This window comes from Varroa destructor, unplaced genomic scaffold, assembly GCF_002443255.2.
Source record: "Varroa destructor unplaced genomic scaffold, Vdes_3.0 BEIS01000006.1, whole genome shotgun sequence".
Classification (NCBI taxonomy): domain Eukaryota; kingdom Metazoa; phylum Arthropoda; class Arachnida; order Mesostigmata; family Varroidae; genus Varroa; species Varroa destructor.
The window spans coordinates 6672736-6693092 of NW_019211459.1; the positions used below are offsets into that span (position 1 = coordinate 6672736).

General features: G+C 46.3%; 1 protein-coding gene across 11 annotated transcripts in view; it reads right to left on the reverse strand.

The window, feature by feature from the left end:
• Positions 1–262: 262 nt before the first annotated feature.
• The window catches only part of LOC111252225 (uncharacterized), a 180061-nt gene continuing 159966 nt past the window's right edge, over positions 263–20357 (reverse strand). For 9 of the 11 annotated variants that reach the window (XM_086993746.1, XM_086993744.1, XM_086993747.1 and 6 more), the window contains 6 exons: positions 6632–6793; positions 5172–6452; positions 4666–4940; positions 3835–4487; positions 3098–3469; positions 263–2870 (listed from right to left, as the gene is read on the reverse strand). In XM_086993746.1, coding sequence (XP_086849872.1) covers positions 2712–2870; positions 3098–3469; positions 3835–4487; positions 4666–4940; positions 5172–6452; positions 6632–6793 — 2902 coding nt within the window. In that variant the 3' untranslated portion in view covers positions 263–2711. Of the gene's footprint in view, positions 2871–3097; positions 3470–3834; positions 4488–4665; positions 4941–5171; positions 6453–6631; positions 6794–7368; positions 9406–14855; positions 14989–20357 lie in introns of those variants that run through there. The other 2 variants (XM_086993748.1, XM_022809707.2) reach the window with 2 other exon arrangements.

The window sequence follows — 20357 nt, forward strand, 5'->3', positions numbered from 1 at the left end:
CTACGCGGCCGAAAGTGTTTTGTGTCAAGCTACGCACGTTACGTGACGGCGCCATGTGGGAACTATCTAGCGTTTGCCATTTTGTAAGATACGTTCTTTCATTCTAACATTTAAAGTCCATGTTCCTATTTAGATGTTGGATTATGCACACGAAAATTAAACGGAAGTTGCTTATGCTGAATTCAGACCTATGGACAGGCTTGAATATTTATTGTCTATTCTGCATTGATAAAAATTAGACACTGAGTAAAAACACGATTGATATAACTTATATTTGCTTTATTATTTCGCTAAGTATCCTTTCATAGCTAGATGTTGATGTTTCGTGTTTTTCATGATGTGTTGACGATTTGTTTCTTTTTTCTATGATGATTGTTCGCATTGAGTCTCGCTTACAAGCGCGTTTTGTAGGAGCGCCCGCGCAAGTTCTCTTGTATGTCGTCATGGTAGACATCCTCGGTGCTCTGATTCTCGGACCGGTTGCCGTCCAACGGGACTGGTAGAGAGCCAATCTCCTATTTTACTAGGACATACGATAATGCATAACCATTTGGCGGATCTGCGCTTGCCCTATAAAAGCAGTCAAAGCACCACTGTTCGCTCAGATCGCATATATCCTGCCATGTTGAAGTAAATCATGTTGTGGTGCTATACCAGGTTGATAGCAGAACTCAGAAGCCAATTTAAACTTGAGTTTTAAGCTTGCATTACGTTTTCAGAAACTGTGCTGATTCGATCTGGCACGCATAGGTTTAGCGCAAAAAGCGAATAACCTGCGACTGCTGAATAATCGAAATGGGGGGTTTTGCAGAAATCGAGCATAGAATAGAAAAACCTTATCAATTCCCTAAGAGGAGTAGATAATTATTCAGAGTATATAGTATATGTATATATAAATATCTATGATTCCCAAAAATTACTGTCTCTGTATACAAGAAATGAACGTACTCATTAAGTGCTCTGAGATCCTACCAATAATCTTAGCGAAATTTAGTAGAGGCTACACGCAGCTCAGCTGCGCAGGTAGATAGGATCACTGCGCTTTCGATGCTAACTTCTTTACTAGCCGTTAAACGCAGGTGAGGAGAGAGCATGATATCCTTATTCGCATGGAACTACGCTTACGAAACAAAGCGGCTACTTTTCAGACTGACAAGAAATTAACAGAAGTTGTCGAGAAAATTGCCTCGTAATAAAACGCCTTCGTCGGTAGGACAAACAGGCCAAGGATGTCTGCCACTGACTGTATCGGTGTGTTTGTGCACCTGCACACCTCCTCAGATTCTTATAATTTTCATGTTCGTGTATGTGTGTGTATGTATGTAACTGTCTTTTTTGTCTGTAAAATTCATTATTGTTGTTCTGCTTATTGGCGTTGTCATCGCATCATACACAAGATCGGCAAAGTAAAGCGTGGTTTAACGCCAGTGTCTCGTCTTTAGTTTTTTTTTTTATTTTGTTTTTCTACCTAGGGGACGGTTCTAACACGTACTATTCTACAGTCTAACGTACAGAAGAGCGCCGCCAATCGCTCTGATATGAAGGCGGCATCTATTTACAATGGCTTTGGTTTAAGGGAAGAACATCGGGTGACACGCGAATTGTAATCAGGAAGAATTGCGCGTCTTCCATTCGTGATCATTTACCATTATTATTATTATTATTATTATTATCATTATGTATATATAATAATATTATAATAATTATTATTAGCAATCATTATATAGAACGAACAGTGATCAGTTATCGCGTTGTTCGTCCGATTTCCTCTGCTCTTTCGTTCTTTTCCATAATAATTGATTAATCAAGTCACCAATCAATGAATCAATCACTCAATAGCATAATCATCATTATCATTATGACATCTTCATTTATCCATACATTAGCAGCTTATCATTCAATGAATACAAAACGAGAGATAGTATATGATCAGACCGCCATTCACTCAGACAGACACTAAGCAACCGTGATTTCTACATCATCCATCCTCTCTACATTTTCCTCAACACATTGCAATCTACAGCGCAGAGCATCCACGGCTTAAGGTGGCGCTGGCTTGGGTACTACTTGAGTTCTGTCTTTCTTGAGCTTCCATCTTCCTCTACTTTCTGTTTGTCCTTTCTCTTATTTCTCTTTTGCACATTGAGCCGTATTGTTTAATGCATGGTCTGAGGCTTGTTTTATTGACGATATAGAGGACGCTGGCAATTCATACATGAACTGGGGCAGCAATCGAGGCGCGGCAGGTACTCTGCCGACTTTCAGACGCTGCGGTTTCTCCTTAGATACCATTATGCCCTGGCAAACGCAGTGGCGGTTTTAGCCCTTAGGCTTCTTTCCTTCAAGCATTTGGTGTCATTGGCTGCTGGTCGATGACTAGATCGTCTGGGGGCGGCGATCAGGCTATGTACAACATACAAAAACAAGTTTACGCTAGCAAAGTTGCTCGTTTCGCAAAGAAGAAAGACAAACACTGTCCTTCCGTTACGTGCCTTCAGCGTTTTCGTGTGCTTGTGGGACGCGCTCAACACGACGATCTACTAGCGCGCACTAGTGTTAGCCACCAGTGACTATACCATTTTTACCTCCGTATACATAAGGACAAATTACGTTGGGCGTAATAGGCGATATCGTCTCTTGGCTCTTCCGTCGCAGTTTTCGCTGATTGTTGCTGTGCAAGAACGTGATCGCTGCTAAGCTATAGGCAGTAACTAGATACCGTTCGAAGGCGAATCCGGTACTTGGGCGTGTTCACGTTCCGCACTTGGTGGAGGGCTGGCCTCCTGTTTCGCTATTGGAAACCAGAGCTTCTTTGGCTCCTTTACCGGCGTACCAGGACTTGAGGGTAGCTCCGTTTTTTCTTCAATGATCTGCCATACACGAAAAGATTGAAAAGGTTAGGAAAAAGAAAAAAGGAGGGGCCGCGAGCAAATGGATTGGATGCACTCGAAAAAAATACATCACCTATCTGATATAGGTAAGATTCTAAATTACACAGGTTCTAGGACGGTTTCTAGTATTGTCCGTTAGCCAGTTCCGAGGAGGTCGCTCACTAGCAGCCTCGTATTAATTGTCCAATAAATAAACGGCTACTTACTGGAGTGTTTTCTGAAGTGATATGTTCGTCAGCGACGTCGATCTCCTCATCATCATCATCTATCATCGCTTCCGAATCATCCAGATCTGAACCCTGCCCGCTACGACTCATACGGTTAACGTTCTGAGCAGCCGCCAAAGCGATGAGTCTGTTCATATCCATCGACTGGCCCGACGTCACCTTTCCGATAAAATTACGAATCTCGTCAAAGTTTGCGGCTAGTGGACTGCCTTGAAGACTGGATTTCAGTGGAGAATCCATTCCTATCATCGACGGTGGAGAATGCTCGGATTCGTGCTTCTTAAGATGCCGGTCCAGATTGGTTTGTTGGCCGAAACAGCGGTCGCAAAGAGAGCACTTGAATGGCTTTTCCTGCGAAAAAATCAGGAAGACATGAAGGAACAGGATGAACTTGAGATAAACCACATGAACCTAAATGTGCTGTTTTTTTCCCGCAAGAAGAGAAAGTTCTTACCACATTAAAGCATCACTCCATTGATACTATTATTAAAACAACTGAATCAGCATGCCGTCTAGTTTAATCTTCGGTTGGAATCAAGTTCGGCACCCCGTTTCTTTTAGCGAAATTCAAAAGTTCCCAGACCTTATTTTTTAGAATGCTTTAAATAACACAGAATAAATAAATACACAGAATTCATGCAACTATTCTCGAAACTTTGTGTGCATAACATTTACTCGTTATTAGATAAATTTGCTAAACGCAAAGCACCGCTCACCTTGTTGTGAATATTTCTAACGTGTCTCTGCAGATTCGACGATATGCTGAATGACCTTTCGCAATACTTGCACTTGTAGGGTTGTTCACCTGTGTGGGTGCGCAGATGCCGCGTGAGATTGGCGCTACGAGGAAACTGTTTGCCACAGAATTTGCACGAGTACCGCTCCTTGCTAACCTTTGTATGACCAACGGCCGCCGCCGGACTGCGGCCTCTCTGAGCTGTCGGTTCCAGGCTGGCAGTAGCCGCTCCTTGGGGGCTGGGACTATGGGGCGTTGAATGGCTATGGCTCGCCGCCTGACCAATCTGCGCCATCTGGGCGCGCACCAGATTGAGATTCTGGAACAGCGGCCCAAAGATATTTGTGTTTAGACGCGGATTCGATAGGGCACCAGAATCTGAGGGCATCTGCACGGGAAAGAGTGGTACTGAGCCCTTGTCGGACGATAGCCGATTGTACAGGTTTATTTGGTCAAACAGCAACGGATGTAACGAATGATTGCCAGCGGAAGGAGGAAGCACTGCAGGTGGCGCGGGTGCCGCAGGTGGGGTCAAAAGGCCTCTTGCGGTAGCCGCTTGCTCACTTTTGTCAGCTACCGAATCCTGGTCTGCTATACTCTCGCCTTCACCCTCTCCGGAGCTATGACTTGATCCTAAAAGAAAAACAACATATCGAGTCACAGTTTCAATTTTTAAAAATGAAAAAATAAGGAGCGAAAAGCATGACTATCAACGCAAATATCTATTTTATTTGGAAATGGATGTCTGGCTTACTACTCAGTGTCGTAGCTGAGGCAGCGAGCAGGCTAAGGCTACCACCAATTTACTCACCGGGACGATCGGAGGGAGGTGGACTAGCTGATGAGTCCCTTTTGTGAGACACGCGCAAGTCAAGGGGTTGGTCATCTTTTTCCCCATCTTCGGCGTCTGATCTACGAGCCGCCTCAAACTTATCTGATTGCGGCTGTCCAGACTGGGCCATCAGTGAAGTCACGGATTTGTCTGCGTCGCTCGATCTTTTCCTGAGCGACTCGAGCCCGCTAACTATACTCGATCCGTTCAGCAATGCTTCAGGCCATAAGGGGGCAGGCTTTGGCGACGATTGCCTGAAAAGATGCAATTAATCTTTTTAGTGCTATTTAAAAACCTAGGATAAACGGGAGCAGTTACAACGGTTAAACGGCTAGGCTCACGCCAAGGCATAACCGTTTACCTAAGACTAAACATCTCACGTCTGCTGTCTGTTTCACAACGTACAAGAGCTTCAATAGCATATTGCAACTACTAGTTGGGTTCTGACTGATATTTATATTCATTTATTCCATTATTTTTCATACCTGTAGCTATCATAGATCGATCTTCGTGGAGAGCTGCGCACAGCCGGGAACTCCATATCTTCTGATTCACTATTCTCTTCGTTTTCGTCGTCAGGGTCGGAATTTTCACCGTCCGAGTTTTCCTCTACCTCCGATCCGAACTGGTCTCCTTGTGACCGATCGTTGGCTTCGGCTGTCGCTAACTCTTTCTTCACTCGCTTTTTGTTTTCGCCGTCAAACTGGTCTTCCTGCGACTGGTTGTTAGCTTCAACTGGCGGTGAGTCTTTTTTTACCCGCTTTCCGTTTTCGTCGTCTGTGTCGTCTCCGTGACTAGCGACAGGATCGTCTCGACGCCGCTTTCGGCTAGCAGCAGCTGCGATCTCTAAACGCTGCCGTTCAATGAGCTGTCGGTTAAGCTCGCTAATTAGATCTTTATTATCTTCGTCAACGGATGTTTCAGCGAACTGCTGCTGTTCCTCCTGCAACTGGTGTTGCCTTGACAGACTCGCGCAGCCGGTATCGTTGTCGTCACTGTGATGTCCTGCGCTGATGATGCTCTCCTGTTTGAGCCTTTTGTTAAGTCTGCTAATGAAGTCCTTGTTTTGCTCAATTTGTTGGTGAGGATTCTCGTGGTCGTCACCCGCCGAAACCTGGTGGTGGTGATGGTCTACGAAAGGCTTTGACTCCCCGTAAATGTCTCTCGGCGGTTCCGATTTGAAGAGTCGCTTGTTTAGCTCACAGATCGAATCTTTATTCTGTTGCTCGGCGCCTGCTGATAAGGTGTGTAACGACTCAAACTTCAGCCTTGAATCCTCTTCGTCGTCGTCGTCGTCGTCGTCGTCGTCGTCGTCGTTTTCTTCCCTGGCGTCTTTGTTGTTAGTGCGATTGATGGCGTTAATATTATCGTCTCCCGGGTGTTCTTCACTGAGAAAGTCGTTACCGATGAGCGCACGCTTATGGTCGGCGTTGTCCCGGCGCAGCTTGTTAACAAGGTCCTGCAAGTTTTCCTGCTTGAAACCTGAAAATACTGGAAATAGTTGGGCGATTGGCAGGAATGGGCTGAGTGTGCTTTTGTGTAAAAACTGCAGTGGGTCGTTGTTGTTTAGAGGAATGTCCCAGTTCGCCAGCGAATCAGTTGCCGACGGAGCCTCACAAAAACGTTTGTGTTTCGTCAATGAAGCAACAGTCGCGAAGTTCTGTCCGCACTTCTTGCACTTGATTTGTGTGCGACACGTCGCATGCATACGCTTATGTCGGCACAAGTTGGAGAATTGCGTATACGCCTTGAGACACACCTCGCATCTGTCGGATGAATCAAAGATAAAAATACACAAAAAACATCGGAATAAACTGACTGCTACAGGCTTCCTTTGTGGACCGAGCTAGTAATCCGATATAAGGTTTTTATTAGCCGGATATCGAACAAGTGATATTATTAATGGTACAGATGTTTGTCATGGATTAACGATTGATTAACTCACCTGAAAGGCTTTACACTGGAATGGATATGAGTGTGTTGTTTCAGTCCACTCGATGTTGCAAACGTTTTGCCACACTCTCCACAAGCGTGGGCACGGGGTCCACTGTTTTGTGGCCGAATGTGCCGCTGAAGGTTTGACGGATCAGTGAAGGCCCTTCGAGAGCTGAAACGCACAAAGGATCTACTTAATGACAAGACACACTCTGGCGGCACTCCCGTGGTGAACCAACTTAACCTTATGTATTCTGTATCCCCGAAGGTACTTGACGAAGAATTTGCATTTGTGCGGATACCATCGACAGGTTGTCCATCTTTCTTTTTTTTTTAGCAATTAGTCTCAAATTGGAACATTTTTCGGTAGACGCAATTCTGCTACAAACAGGCCATTTCTTTTGTTACTTTAACCAGTATTTTATTACAATAATGTTGCATAATCTGACTGCCGAATTTTTCAGGCAACAGAAACGAGGACACTTCCCAGAGTGCGTCCAGTAGAGGAGGGAACATTATTCGCAGATCTTCGACAATGCGCACTTGTAAAAGTGGAGTAGCATCTCGTGAAAATTACGACACGCCAATGTAACGCCACAGGCGTCTTTGCCTAAAGTTCGAGGCATCACCGTACCTCTGTTTACTCGAAAGGAGACTTATTTTAGGTAGACACAAACATAACTAAGGATAGCCATCTGATATAATAACATATGATTACGCTCACCACCGAACCTATTCAATTCGTACCTTTCCATGATGCACTGAGCCACTTTCAGGGCTTGATTTGGCCTGCTCCATGAAGATAAGATCACCCATCGAACGAAGCACGTCGGATCCTCTCTCGTTCGTCTGACGAACAAGCGAATCGCTCAACGCGGCTGATAAAACAACTTATGTTTACAGTTCAAATTAAGCCGGCGAAGAGGAAACGATAGTTACTACATTTTCCGTGAGGCGATTACTGGCCAATGAACAATGGAAACCACATCGCGAGGAGTATTAAGCGAGCCGCAAATATCGAGCGAGTACCCGCAACAAGGGACATCTCGTTACGTCGTGTTGACCTGCTGCCAACTCTAGACCTGAGGATTTGCGACGACGCAGTATCGTGGCAATTTACCAGTGACATTGTTTGACGGATCGTTTAGCCCAATCTATTATGAATTGATTAAGGACTAAGTAATCCAGTAGACGTGAATGGTAAAGGAGCCTTTTAAATTCTGGTGAGCGCCTCCTAACTTCAGTAATCGTCCGAATTCTGGTTTCGCTCGGAGATCAATTGTGCTGCACGACATGCACGCAGCATCTACATACGTAGCAAATGATGCTTTCCTGAAGATTACCGCCTTATTGTCTGGTATTACTTTGTCTACGGGACAAACAATATATGTGTAAACTTTTCGTATGCCTTTTACGCGCATAACCCAGGCGTTTAACATACAATGATGAACAAACACACAATACAACTTGAGTGACAGTATAATTAATTTACATAAAAAAAAACGTTCCATCACACATAGCAGACACATACGCACGCAGTTCATCTATGCCATTATGGCTATCAATGAAAATATCTCCATCGAACTTTGTCACACTAAGCCATCAGGCAGTCCAGTTCATCTTTGTGTCCCACCATCCGCTGGCCACTCGAGAACCAGATATCGGCGACTTTTTTTTTATCGCAGTACCCGTGTACCAGTTGACATATTCGCAGTAGCTATTAGCGGCCCTTTGTCAGGCATGCGGTGCACGCGGCCCAGGATAATCTCAAACAGCACAAATAACATCTTCCCGTCCTTATAAAACATCAAGCGTGTTTACCAATCCACCTGATCACGTCACTGCCACCGTTGTCAGCGCAACAGCGGCTGGGTTTCAACCAAAAAAGCGCTTTGTTCAGCCGCCAACGAGATCAGAATGCCGAACGTATAGGCACGCATTCGGGGCAACGCCGGAAGACAGCCCAAAAGATGCTGACGAAGGGCCCCTGCGACATCTCAGGAGATTACCGCACTGTGGTGATGGCCCTGGCAATCGCACCTGTCTGCTCACTCAGTTTATCATCGCGTGATAGTGATCATTTTATGTACATTCATTGCTATTAATATATGTATCCGATATCGCATTTGTAGCGATATTACTATTATAGTTGTGGAATGCTATTGTTAATGTGACGGCAGAAGGAGCACTTATCTTTTCAGCGTTTCGTTTTCTTCATTTCGGCTCTCGTTTTCTTTGTTATTATCATTATTGTTTGTTCGTCAGTCGTTTGCCCGTCTGTCACTGCGCTCGCGCACTAAGTTTGCCCCCATCGTCGGTCGCGAGCGTCCTTAGCTCGTCGTTGTCCGTGGAATTGTCTACTTATCGTCGCCCACAGTTCATTTGCTCATTCGTAGCAGACTAACCGCTTGAGGCCAGCAGCGTCGGCGGCCGCTGTGACTATGAGGGGAGTATATAATAAAATGACGATGGTAAGAGAGACCACGATACCACATGAGGCGATGGCCGGCCGGCCGCGGCGTGTGCCACTGACTTCTCTAGAGAAGGTGCTTCTGCCCTTAGTCTTGCTGGTGCTGCCGCTGATGCGAATGATCCGCTGAACGGTTTTTTCTAGTTGAATCCCGATTACGGCAAGCGGCAGTTGCAGCTGTCACTACTCGATAACGGCAAATGTTGATGATGGTGACAATTGTGATGATTATGGGTAACAATGATTTTGCTATTTTGTTGTTGCTGGCGCTGCTGCTGCTGCTGCTGCTGCTGCTGCCGCTGCCGCTGCTGCTGCTGCTAGAAGGAAAGCAAAGAGAGAAATGACGAACGAATAAGTGATGATGATAGGGAATGGCTCTGCATGTTGATGCAATAACGTTGTGTAGCAAACAAACATCCGTGCGGCTCAATTCGGAGCGAAGCTATTCCACGCGGTCCGTTCGCGCTCCTCCACGCGCTGACGAACGAAGATGAAGTTGATGACAAATATGAGACGAAAACTAACGGACATTCGGACGATGACTGGTAACGCCTGTGACGATACACGAGCCACGACGCTCCGGGTCATCGTCATTGCCGTTGTTGGTGCGCTCTGGCCATGCCATTGTAGATGGCCCGCCACGTTTTTGTTGTTGTTGTTTTCGCTTGTGTCGTAGTTCATGTTGGCGTTGTTACTCGCCTCATTTGACAGCGACAACAACGAAACGTTACAGTTGTCATGGCAATAGCCGCCAAAAAAAAGAGGTAGCTGCGATCGTGACGCAATCCTTAACTGCTCTGTTCGTATCCATTGCTGTTAATGCTGCTGTTGCCGCCACCGCCGTTGCATGGGACGCTGGTGCACCGGCGATTATACCCGCCCGGGATGATATTGGTGATGCTCGTGGTGATCGCCATCCACCTCTGCAGGAAAGACGACAACGGTCAATCTCGACTGCGACCAAATTGGCTCTGCCCTGCCCAGCCCAACCCAGCTAGAACAACCCAAGACGACGTTGCCCGCCAGTTTGTGGAAGCCAGCCTTTCATGGCGACAGTAGCAGTAGTAGCAGCTGCATTCACACCACCGTTATTCGGTAGCACCACCACCACCACCACCACCACCACCACCACCATCAACAACAACAACTGATGACGCCAACAACTCTGCTGAGTCCACCTCTACTTCTGCAGATTTAGCCACTACTACATGCTACTATGAATCCTGCCGCTACTGCCATATGTTCGGCGCTTTTGCGCGTCGTTTTGCCCGTTGGTTCCTCACCACACTACCCCTGCCTCTGTGCCGTCCACTCTTCGCTATGAGGAACGGGATGTCCGCGAATACATCGATCGATCGACCAGTCAGTCGGTCGGTCGGTCGGTCGGTCGGTCGGTCAGCCAGTTAATCAATGGTAACAGCAGCAGCGGCAGCGGTGCCAACAACCACATCGGTTAATAGATGAAACACTGATACGATGATATACGCAGTCATATAAATACATGAACACAGAAAAAATACTAGGGCAAACACAGACAGACAGACAGACAGACGGACGGACGGACGGACGGACGGACAAACAGCCACGCCTTATTTTCCCAGATCGATATGCAACGATACTGCAAGTATAACAATGACGGCAGCGCGCCGTGAGCAGTTCCTCCGTCGGTCGCTTCTACTGCACAGAGTCAATGTTTAAGATTGCCAATAGTCGATTTTTGCTGTATTTGTACAAAGTATTGATATCTTCGCTGATCTTTGGTACTTCAGTCGTGTTCTTACTGTCGTCGTCGTCGTCGTCGTCGTGGCTACCAACCCGACTTCGATGAAGTCAACGACAACGATCGGTACGCTGCACAGTCGGTCTGAATCAAACTACTTTGATCACAGATTCATGCGTGCGTGCGTGTGTGCAACGTTTAAGACAAACAAAAATAACAGGAACGGTGCCAATTGTACGACAGACATATGGAGGAGCACAGTGCGTATATCCTTACCGCCAGTAACCTTCCCGCGTACGCAGTTTGCCACAGCCTCGACCTGTCTCGTTTGCCTCCCACCTATCACTCAGTCGGCTAATGTCAGAGCATAAATGGAAAGCATAAATATTAAAGAAAGCAAATGAATCAAGATTGCCCAGTAGCAATCCTATCTGTGTTCTTGCTTGCTGATAATCAAGTTAATGCTGGTGTCATTGTGTATAATATCTATGTATGTGCATATAAGAGGAACGATGAATGATCGTAACGATCATTGCGTTCTGAGCGAACGTCGCCACCGTCGAAACTGCTCTTGCGAATGTCTTAGGGCCAAATTAACTAACCAGCCGCACATAGTCACAACTCGATCTTTTGTTGTTGCTGATGTAGTTGTCGCTGTTGTTGTTGTTGTTGTTGTGGTAGTAGCTGTTGTTGCTGTTGCTGCTACTGCTGCTGCTGCTACTAGAAACAGAGCGAGAGAGAGAGAGAGAAAGTGAGCGAGCGAGAGAGAATTAAGACACAAAATAGCCGATACCCTTGTTCATCTTTTTCCATCTTTGTTGTTAATATTATTGCCGCTGTAGATGTTGTCAATCTATGATGATGTCTGTGACGTCACCGGCATGTTTTCCGTTCGGTGCAGCCCTGTAAGTTATTTTGATCGTAGCAACATTTGCCGCCTCGTGTCTAAACGCTAGAAATTCGTGCACGTGTATGCACGTTGTGTTAAGTAACTTTGTAGTTGTTCCTGTCTACGCTGGCAAGGGTGTTGCTCATAGCAGCTGATGGCCAGGGAGCCCTGGCCAGGTGCGCGCTCTTCTTCCTTCCCCTGTCTCACGCCGCCTCAATGCCCCAACACGGGCATCTCCCAAATGGTCCCATTTCTATACCGGGCGCTAGATGAGCGCTATTTCTGCCACTGCTGCCATAGATGAAAAAATCACAACGGCCTATGCGCTTTACTATTGACCAGACATTCCTCCATGCATCCGACCGGCTATAGCTATATTTGACCGGCCCATTCGTCCGCGAACCACCGCCAGCGTCACTTTAACTACGACGCCATCACCGAAAACGCAGGCTACGCTCGCCAGCGGATTCGGATAGACAGAGCGTACACCAATACTCTTGTCGTTGCTGCTCCGGCGACGAAAAAAATGGGTACGACGGCGCAGTGCACGACACAGTGGCAGCCGCGAATGCCAGCAACCAGCGCTTCTCGCGTCCGAAGAAAAAACCGCCATGTTTCTGCTACATTATCACTACCTTTACTTGCCTCTCGGCCTGCTACTACTGCTGCTGCTGCTGCTGCCGCCGCTGTTTAGGCTGCCGTTGCTGTTGATGATTTGTTATTATTGGCGTTTATTCAACCACGACCGAGAGCGTCACTGTACCACAAATGATTCTGTCGTGCTTTAAGCTGCCGTTGTCGTCCTTATGACTAACATTGCCACTACCAGCGTTATAGAACTAGTACTATAACTAGTCTTAGCACCCTTCTGCGACGATCGCGATGACGGCCCCGCCTTCCCCTGTTGTGGCTGTTATTGTTACTACTAGCGTTGCGACCGCCGTTGTTATTAACGTTGTCTGCCTTTGTGTTGATTTGGCGCAGCTGCTGTCGTTAGCTGCGTTTTTCCAGCTCGAAGGGTAGCGTAGCCAGCACACGGGTGTCCTTGTCCTACGAGCGGGGGGTGGGGGAGACTCAGCTTTGTTGTACAGCAACCGCCACCGCCGTGGCAACCAGTAAGCCACACCCTCAATCGTGAGACCCTCTCTTTTGTAAAACAGACCCCCCTGATGCCGCTTGGCGCTTGTCTTTCCAATGGGCATCTAACGCATGCCCCCAAGAAACTATGCAAGAGCAGTAATGGCAATGGCGGCAGCAACAACAACGGTATGGCTACAACAGCGACTCGATGCTGATGGTGGCAGAGCTGAATATACGGAGTTGTTATTATGATGATTTTCGTATTAGAAGTGTATGTACGTTCTGGTGTGCTTGCGAACGCTAACTGGATTGGCCGGGTCGACTCACTCGTCGAAGTCGAAATAGGGAAACAGCCTGTGCGAAACAGAGGATGGAGCAGATTGGATGTGTTCGGGTTCGAGTCCATATTTAGGAAAAGCGTACATGTACTGTCCAACTACGACGCAGAAAATACTCAACGACGACCCAACAGACTACTTGATTTGGTCAGGTGGATTGGTTATAGGTCTCCACTGATTATTTGTGTATGTAGAATGTTGCTTGATATTATTTGGAGCCATTTTTCAATAGTTCCAGGCGACAGATACTAAACAAAGGCAACTCGAAGCATAGAACGCACGTGCAGAGATTAACCACTGCAGCGCATAGGAGCATTGGATACATCTCTAAGAAACCAGAAATCCGTTACGAATCTATGGACGATTGCCATAGAAATCAAATTGAGCGGTGTCCTATGAGCGACTGAATGCTATCCCATCGTTTTCCAGAAATAGCAAAAAGACCAAGTGCAGGTTGATCTCGTCGAATGCAAGATAGCGTTGGTTTTTGTGAAAACGACAAGCCCACAATCACAACAAACTAGTTTACAACCCAGCCTTTTTACAGCGACGCGAAAATAACGGGCATTTGCTGGTAGATCTCAGACGTCTCGGTTCAATTCATAGGGCTTCATAAATTGCGCACATTTCTATGAGCCTAACTGTTGAAAAACAGCTTTTTGTAGTCGTGATGGTTGAAACTTCGAGAAGGTCAGTTGCTTGAGAGTCAGCGACAAGGAGCTATTCAAACATTCTACGGATCGTTTACACTCGAGGTTAGCCATTCGAAGTTCTAACTTTTTGAGTCGGCGTCTAATGTATGGATAGTATTCTCTTATATGAGCAAAACGTATTTCCAATAAGTTATTTTTTAAATAACTTTTTTTTCCGTATGCACAACAGAAACGATTAGTAAATATCCGTTTCGAACCCTGACGGTCGTATATAAAAGAAACCTGCAAATCATGACCACATTGCAACGTCTATCTAGTAAGCATGTAACCATAGTGTAAATAGCTATAATCTGTTGACATTAAGATTCAGCTGCAAGCCAAGTCGTCAAGCCTCAGACAAAAAGTAGGAAGTGAGCTTCGTACATACGGTATGTTTCATTTGGCATAACCGATTTTTTCAGTCTGCCCAAGCACGAGCTGTAGTCGACGTCGACAGCAGCAGCTGCTGCTGACTATCCATCACACAGAACCCGAACTTAGAGCAAGTCAGCTGTTTCGTGACGCAACGGCATCGTGATGCAACGGCATGAACTTCTAGTTACGTCAGCGCTATTTCTAACAAAAAAAAGCCCGTGAACAGATTACGTCGCCACAGATGCGGGTTATCATCTCCGGTTCCGCTCTGCCGTTCGCCAGCTATTATCGGATGAACCGTCCGTACGACGCCTACACTCTGCTTTAGAAGTGACACAATCTTTCCTCACGAGAGGGAGAAAATCAAGGTAGACGAAAGGAGAAAGTCGCTGCAAATTGGGGTGGAGTGTCATCTGATAGGTCGTTTTCCCCAATCGAGGCAAAATGAAGATGCAGCCCGTAACCCCCTCACCCCACATCTCCAGGAACAGCGAGAGCCCAACACAACATCCAACAACAACAACAACAACAGTAGCAACACCATCATCAATAACAACAACAACATAAACTACAAAAGTGCGGAAAAAACACCAAACCGTTAGCGAGACGAAAAGTCGTTTTACGACGATGTCCAGCAAACACACAACGCATCTTTACTTGCTTCACTTACCCAAAGCTATCGGGGAGTTGATGGCCGTCGCTGCGTGGCCAATGGCCGTGGGCAACTATCGGTTGCCACACTACGGGCTGGCCGGCTCTCTGAACACAGTAACACCTTGACAGTAAGGCACCTATGTACTCTTCACTAATCTGCTACCGAAGCTGAGTATTGATGCAGCCATTCGAAAATTGATGCAATCATTATATTTCCCCTGAATGTATATGATATAGCGGATAGGAATTTAAAATCTTTCAGCAGCTGAGCAGTATTCATCATTTCAACCCATGTAAGTGTAGGAATGGCATTTTGATATTGTCTTTCTGTATATCTGTGCTATCGGGCCGCAAAAAAATGACAAGGAACGTCCATCATCTTGGGAGAACTTCAGAGGATTCTGCACACTAATTTTACATAGCGGCTATATCGCAGTTATTAATAGAACTGGTATCTCGTAGAACAAGTTTAGATAAAAATATACGCAGTTTATATACGTATAATGAAAGAGGTGGCGTCTGCTAAAGTCCAGGATGAGCTCAAAGTTCCTCGATGATGGCAAGTGATGTTTCTAAAACAATGAAGTTGGACACAATTAGATTTCACCAACAAATAGGAGATCATAATTCAAATATTAGACAACAGATGTTTGTTGTGCCGGTTCGAAAACGCTGACGACCGATCGAGCAGCAATGCGTGCTCTCCAGAAGCGTATCGCGCTACTTAGGTGGCCACGGTATTATAATTATCGTGCTTGGGTACATGTGGCTGTTGAAAGCGTTTGTAGACAAACCTTCCTGCTTGTCCGAGCCTACTGCCGATGCTTGTCCGATGATGTCTTGGTAGTTTTACTTGGCACATCGAAATTTTCATCGAACGGTGTCAGAGTGGTGGAGCTTACTAAAAGACCTGCGTTTTTCCACAGTCCCGCCTAGTGCCTTTTCGCTCTGTCGTCCCTTTTCTTTTCGTAGAACTAATTTATTTAACCAATTATTTATGGACCTTGTAATAAAGTATCAATTAAGAGATCACGTTCCCTGAGATAGTGGTGTAATTCTTAACCCTTTTTGCGAATGGTTTATCGGGACTGAGGGATACCAACGGTTTTCTTATTTAGTATATTATTTACTATAGCTTAGGGCATATGCTACAGAATAGGACACGCTTCAGTGGTCTCTGCCGGATTAGCTTGACATTACAGATGTCCCAGTCTGTCTTCAGCGAAATCAACTGCGGAGCCGACTCGGCGTGTCTTAGGGAACACTTTCGAACAGTGGGGTTATTTCAAGGGGTATTTTACGGGAAACCAGCAAAGGCGATGCAATGTAGGAGATGGCGTTTCGTTCGCTATTGACGTGGTTAGACTAATGTCTAACCATGTCATTAGACTGTTCGTTAGTCCACTGCTACTAGTTTTACTGGCTCGCCTTAGGTCCAACTAGTGCCTGTCGTTGCGCTGGCGTGCATTTTGTAGGTATTACAACTTCCCAACATGTAGAGCAACATAATTTGCAATACACCTAATTTACTAATGGCAGTAGTAGTACTGCCTGCCTGCCCACCAGTTCGTTTGTCGATGAGCCAGCTCGTGGTAACCTAGCATCTCTTCCTAACGTGTTGTTAGAAGCACCGAGTGACACGCTCTCACAAACGGTGCGATGGTGACATTTAGATCCAGCTTTGATTCACCCTTTCGGGCCCATTAACTGTTGTTCAGCAGTGAAACACGCGTCGCAGGAAGTGACACATGTTTGCCTCTTGCACCGATAGCGCATTGGCCCTACTGCAATCGGTTGGTTCGTCAAAAACAAGATAGTTATGCACTACCCGGGACTGAATCCGCTGTCAGTCCGCTGACAGCTGCTAGCCTAGTTCGTCACGATGTGCCTATCTGTTCGTGCGAGTAGTACTAACACAAGTAGATAACGTTGGTGCTGCGATATGCTGGTAGAGTGATGAGACGCAGAGGTCCCATTTAGCACAGACTGCCATCGGTCGCGTAGGCATTGACGATTTTTTGGTTCGCAACGACCATCACCGCCACGGCTGTGCCGCCAGTCGCGACTCGTATAAGTGCAGTCGCCACTGTTGTGCCGGACTAGATCTGATGGCAATCGACGATAAAGCAATGTCGATGGGATTATGTAAGTCGACCACAGTCGTCGTCGCCGCCGCTGCCGCTGTTACGCTCGCTAACATTGCTACCGTTATCGTAGCAGACTACTTCTTTTTTTTTTGAAAAGGTTAGCTTCATTGAAGTCTACGCTGCAGAAGCTGACGCCGCCGTCGCGGTAGCCGTCAACAACAGGGCTACTGGGATTGAGGAGACGCGCAAAAAGAGCATGCTTATGGCTACAGCGTTCCCATTAGCACCAGCATTAGAGTAGATTTTACAGATGCTGCTGCTGCTGCTGCTGCTGTTACCGTTGGCGCAGGAGGAGCGGCCCGGAAAACCCGAACGTGTCACTTAGTGGCAGCAGTGGCGGGCACACTTCACGAAGATGAAACTGGATCAAATGCGAATCGTCGTCGCAGTAATGCTGGCACATCGATGTTCTGCGTACTCCACGCGTCCGACAACCGCTGATGGCTGATGACTGCTGTTAAGACAATTGGCTTCGCCATTTCATCCTTGCCGCGGAAGCGACAATAACAACAGCTGTAGCTGAATCTAAAACTATTGCACTAACGCTGCAGAGGCGATAGTGACAGTAGAATTTTTTTCGTCCGATTTAGCGAGTCATCGGCGCGACGCGATCACTGACGGCCGCCTTCTCAGCTTTCGCAAGGGACATGTCAAACGCGACGACTTCGTCATCGGCAGTTAGGCAGCTGGATAACAACTGCTGGACAACAGGGCGAGCAAAGCTGAAATTAGCGCAGAACGCTTGAACGTTGTCGTTCATGAAATGTAACTGAGAGCTGTTTCCGTTGTTGTTGTTGTTGTTGTTGTCGTTGATGAAGATGCTTCCTTTGACACTGTTGACGTTGTTCAGGCCTGAGTAGTTGCGGCTGTCGCTAAACGAGCGCAGCTACGCCAGCACATTGTAATGGACACCCATAAACATTTAGAGTACAACTAGTAACGGGACGAAGTGTATAGGATCGCCGAATTTGGGCGTGTTTAATTATATGGATAAGAATAACCAGCCATTTGTAAAGCAAACGAGAATGGATTATCTCGCGCGCCATCCTTCCTTCGATGTTCTTCTTCGAAATTTCCCTGCTGAAGGGGTCCAAAGGACGACAGATGTTAGTATTTAAAAAAGTAGTCGGGTGAATGCAACGACGACTGCACTGCGTTCCCGCTATAATGGTGGTTAATGATGTGCTAAGAATAATCCTTATCAAAGAATGGCTGGTCTTTAGAGACTACGTGCTATGGAAAATCTGGTCTTGAGATCGGGGGGCCCCCCAGAGACGTGAACTGAATTCGGAACTTGTGCGGAATCCTACGGAATATTTTGTTTAATCTGTCTGTTGATAAGCCAACCCGAATCTATCGCGACGACCTGTTAAGGCTTCAGTGAACCCAAAAAGTAGCCGAAAAAATCTAATCTGCTCTTTTTATATGAACATATATTGTACTGTTGAGCCACGTAAATGACATTATCATCATCGGCGCCGTCGTCGTGACGTCGTTGTGATTGCTTGACAGCCATCAGTCTTCGTTCGCTCTTCGTCCTCGGTACAATCATCAACCACGCCAGAGATGATCCGAAGCCGGATATTTTCCTATTCTTTTTTGTCCCCTTGCGGTTGTCTCGGTACTGTTTTCAATGAGCGACCCAATCTGATGTTGCACGTAGACATGTACGCACGTATGTATATATGGATGGACGACGACAACAAGAACGGCCACAGCATCGACAGCTAGAAGAAATGCTGCCGACGTTCGTGTTTTCGACGGTCGTCAAGACATTGTGGCTTCGAATGTGAGTGACCATGATAATATGTACGCGACGGTCCGTTGAGGAGATGAATCAGCCACAATGTGACCCTCGTCCTCGCGCAGATGCAACTGCATTCGTTCGTTCGGCTCGCCGTAGTTTTTTCATCTTGGCACCGCTACAGATGCAAAGGAGACGCCGCATTGTTGTATTGCTGGCAATTCAACAATCGACGACTAAAAAAAATAGGCCACAACGGTTTACATCTATCCATCTGACTAACAGCAGCAGCGCAATGGCTGGCCAAGAAAGCGAACGGGACTAATGTGTGTCCGTCACCCGCTTTTTGTAGTAAACTGCTCCGTAGCCAGTTGTTCACACTGGCCGCTCACTGACTGCCCCTCCCGAGCGAGACGTCTGCAAGGCGTGGCAGCAACCAGCGCTCGTCGTCCAAGGCCATCGCGCGTCGTCGTCGACGACAAACGGGGGAAGGTTCAGGGTGGGGGATGGTTGGAGGGATGGAGGAACGGGGCAAACGGTAACAGCGACGACAAACGGCAACGCCGAGCTCCATGGCGCCGATAAAAGGGAATCTTTGTGTCTGGCGGCATCGGCAGCTTCATGCACGCGGCACGCATAGCGCGCGGCAAATTTCACGCGGCGTCGGCGACGACGATGGCTAGACGGACACCAAACGCAACGCAGATTGTGATCAGGTATAAACGAGATGGTGGTAGCGATAATCTTGCTGCTGCTGGCGATGGCGGCGGCAATGATAATAATAATGATGATGATAATAGAGTGCCGTTGATATTCGCCGTGGCCGTGATGCGTCAATACACAATCATCTACTATATACGCTATGGAATAATAGGGGCATTTATGCGAGTCTTTCAGTGAGCAGGAGGTGTTTCAGCACACCATGGAACGCATAGACTTCATCTATATAACTAGTGAGAAAACGATTGTATGCTAAAATTGCTCCATTCAGTATACGTACATCATCTTAATAACCTTATTAGAATGGAGTAAAGTTGTGATCAATAGGAAGGATCGGCAGCAACCTTGTTACCGCTGTCACCGTCGACATTCAATGTTCTCTCGTGTTGTATATTATATGTGAAGCTAATTAAATAAAAATAAAATCTTCTACGTGGCATGTGTTACTTCCACTATGTTTTTTGAGTATATGATCATAATTCAAGACGAAACCCTTGAATAATCATAGCGTTTTATCTATTTATATATGATGTAGGATCATCATCACTGGAGAACTTTGTAGCTTCTAGGGCTCTGTCACAAATGATTTCTGCATCTGTCCTTCTGTAAATCTAAATTAACGCCATTAAAAGAGCTCTAAAAAAAAGTTTCCAACTTCAAACCGAAAAAATCTATTGAAATTTTCTCCAATTGAATTTTTACCGGGTAACAAGAGGTGTCTGACACTGTGCGCTGGAAAACAATGCCTCCTGTGTTTACTAGTTCCGGTCGATTTTTTTGTGATGAATCGTTATAATTTAGTCAGTTGTGGACAGTAGAGATCTGAAATAATCGATTTCCCAGGTAGAAGGAAGTTATAATCAACGATCCCTTTCCAATTCCATACAATACAAAGGACTGCCTTTTT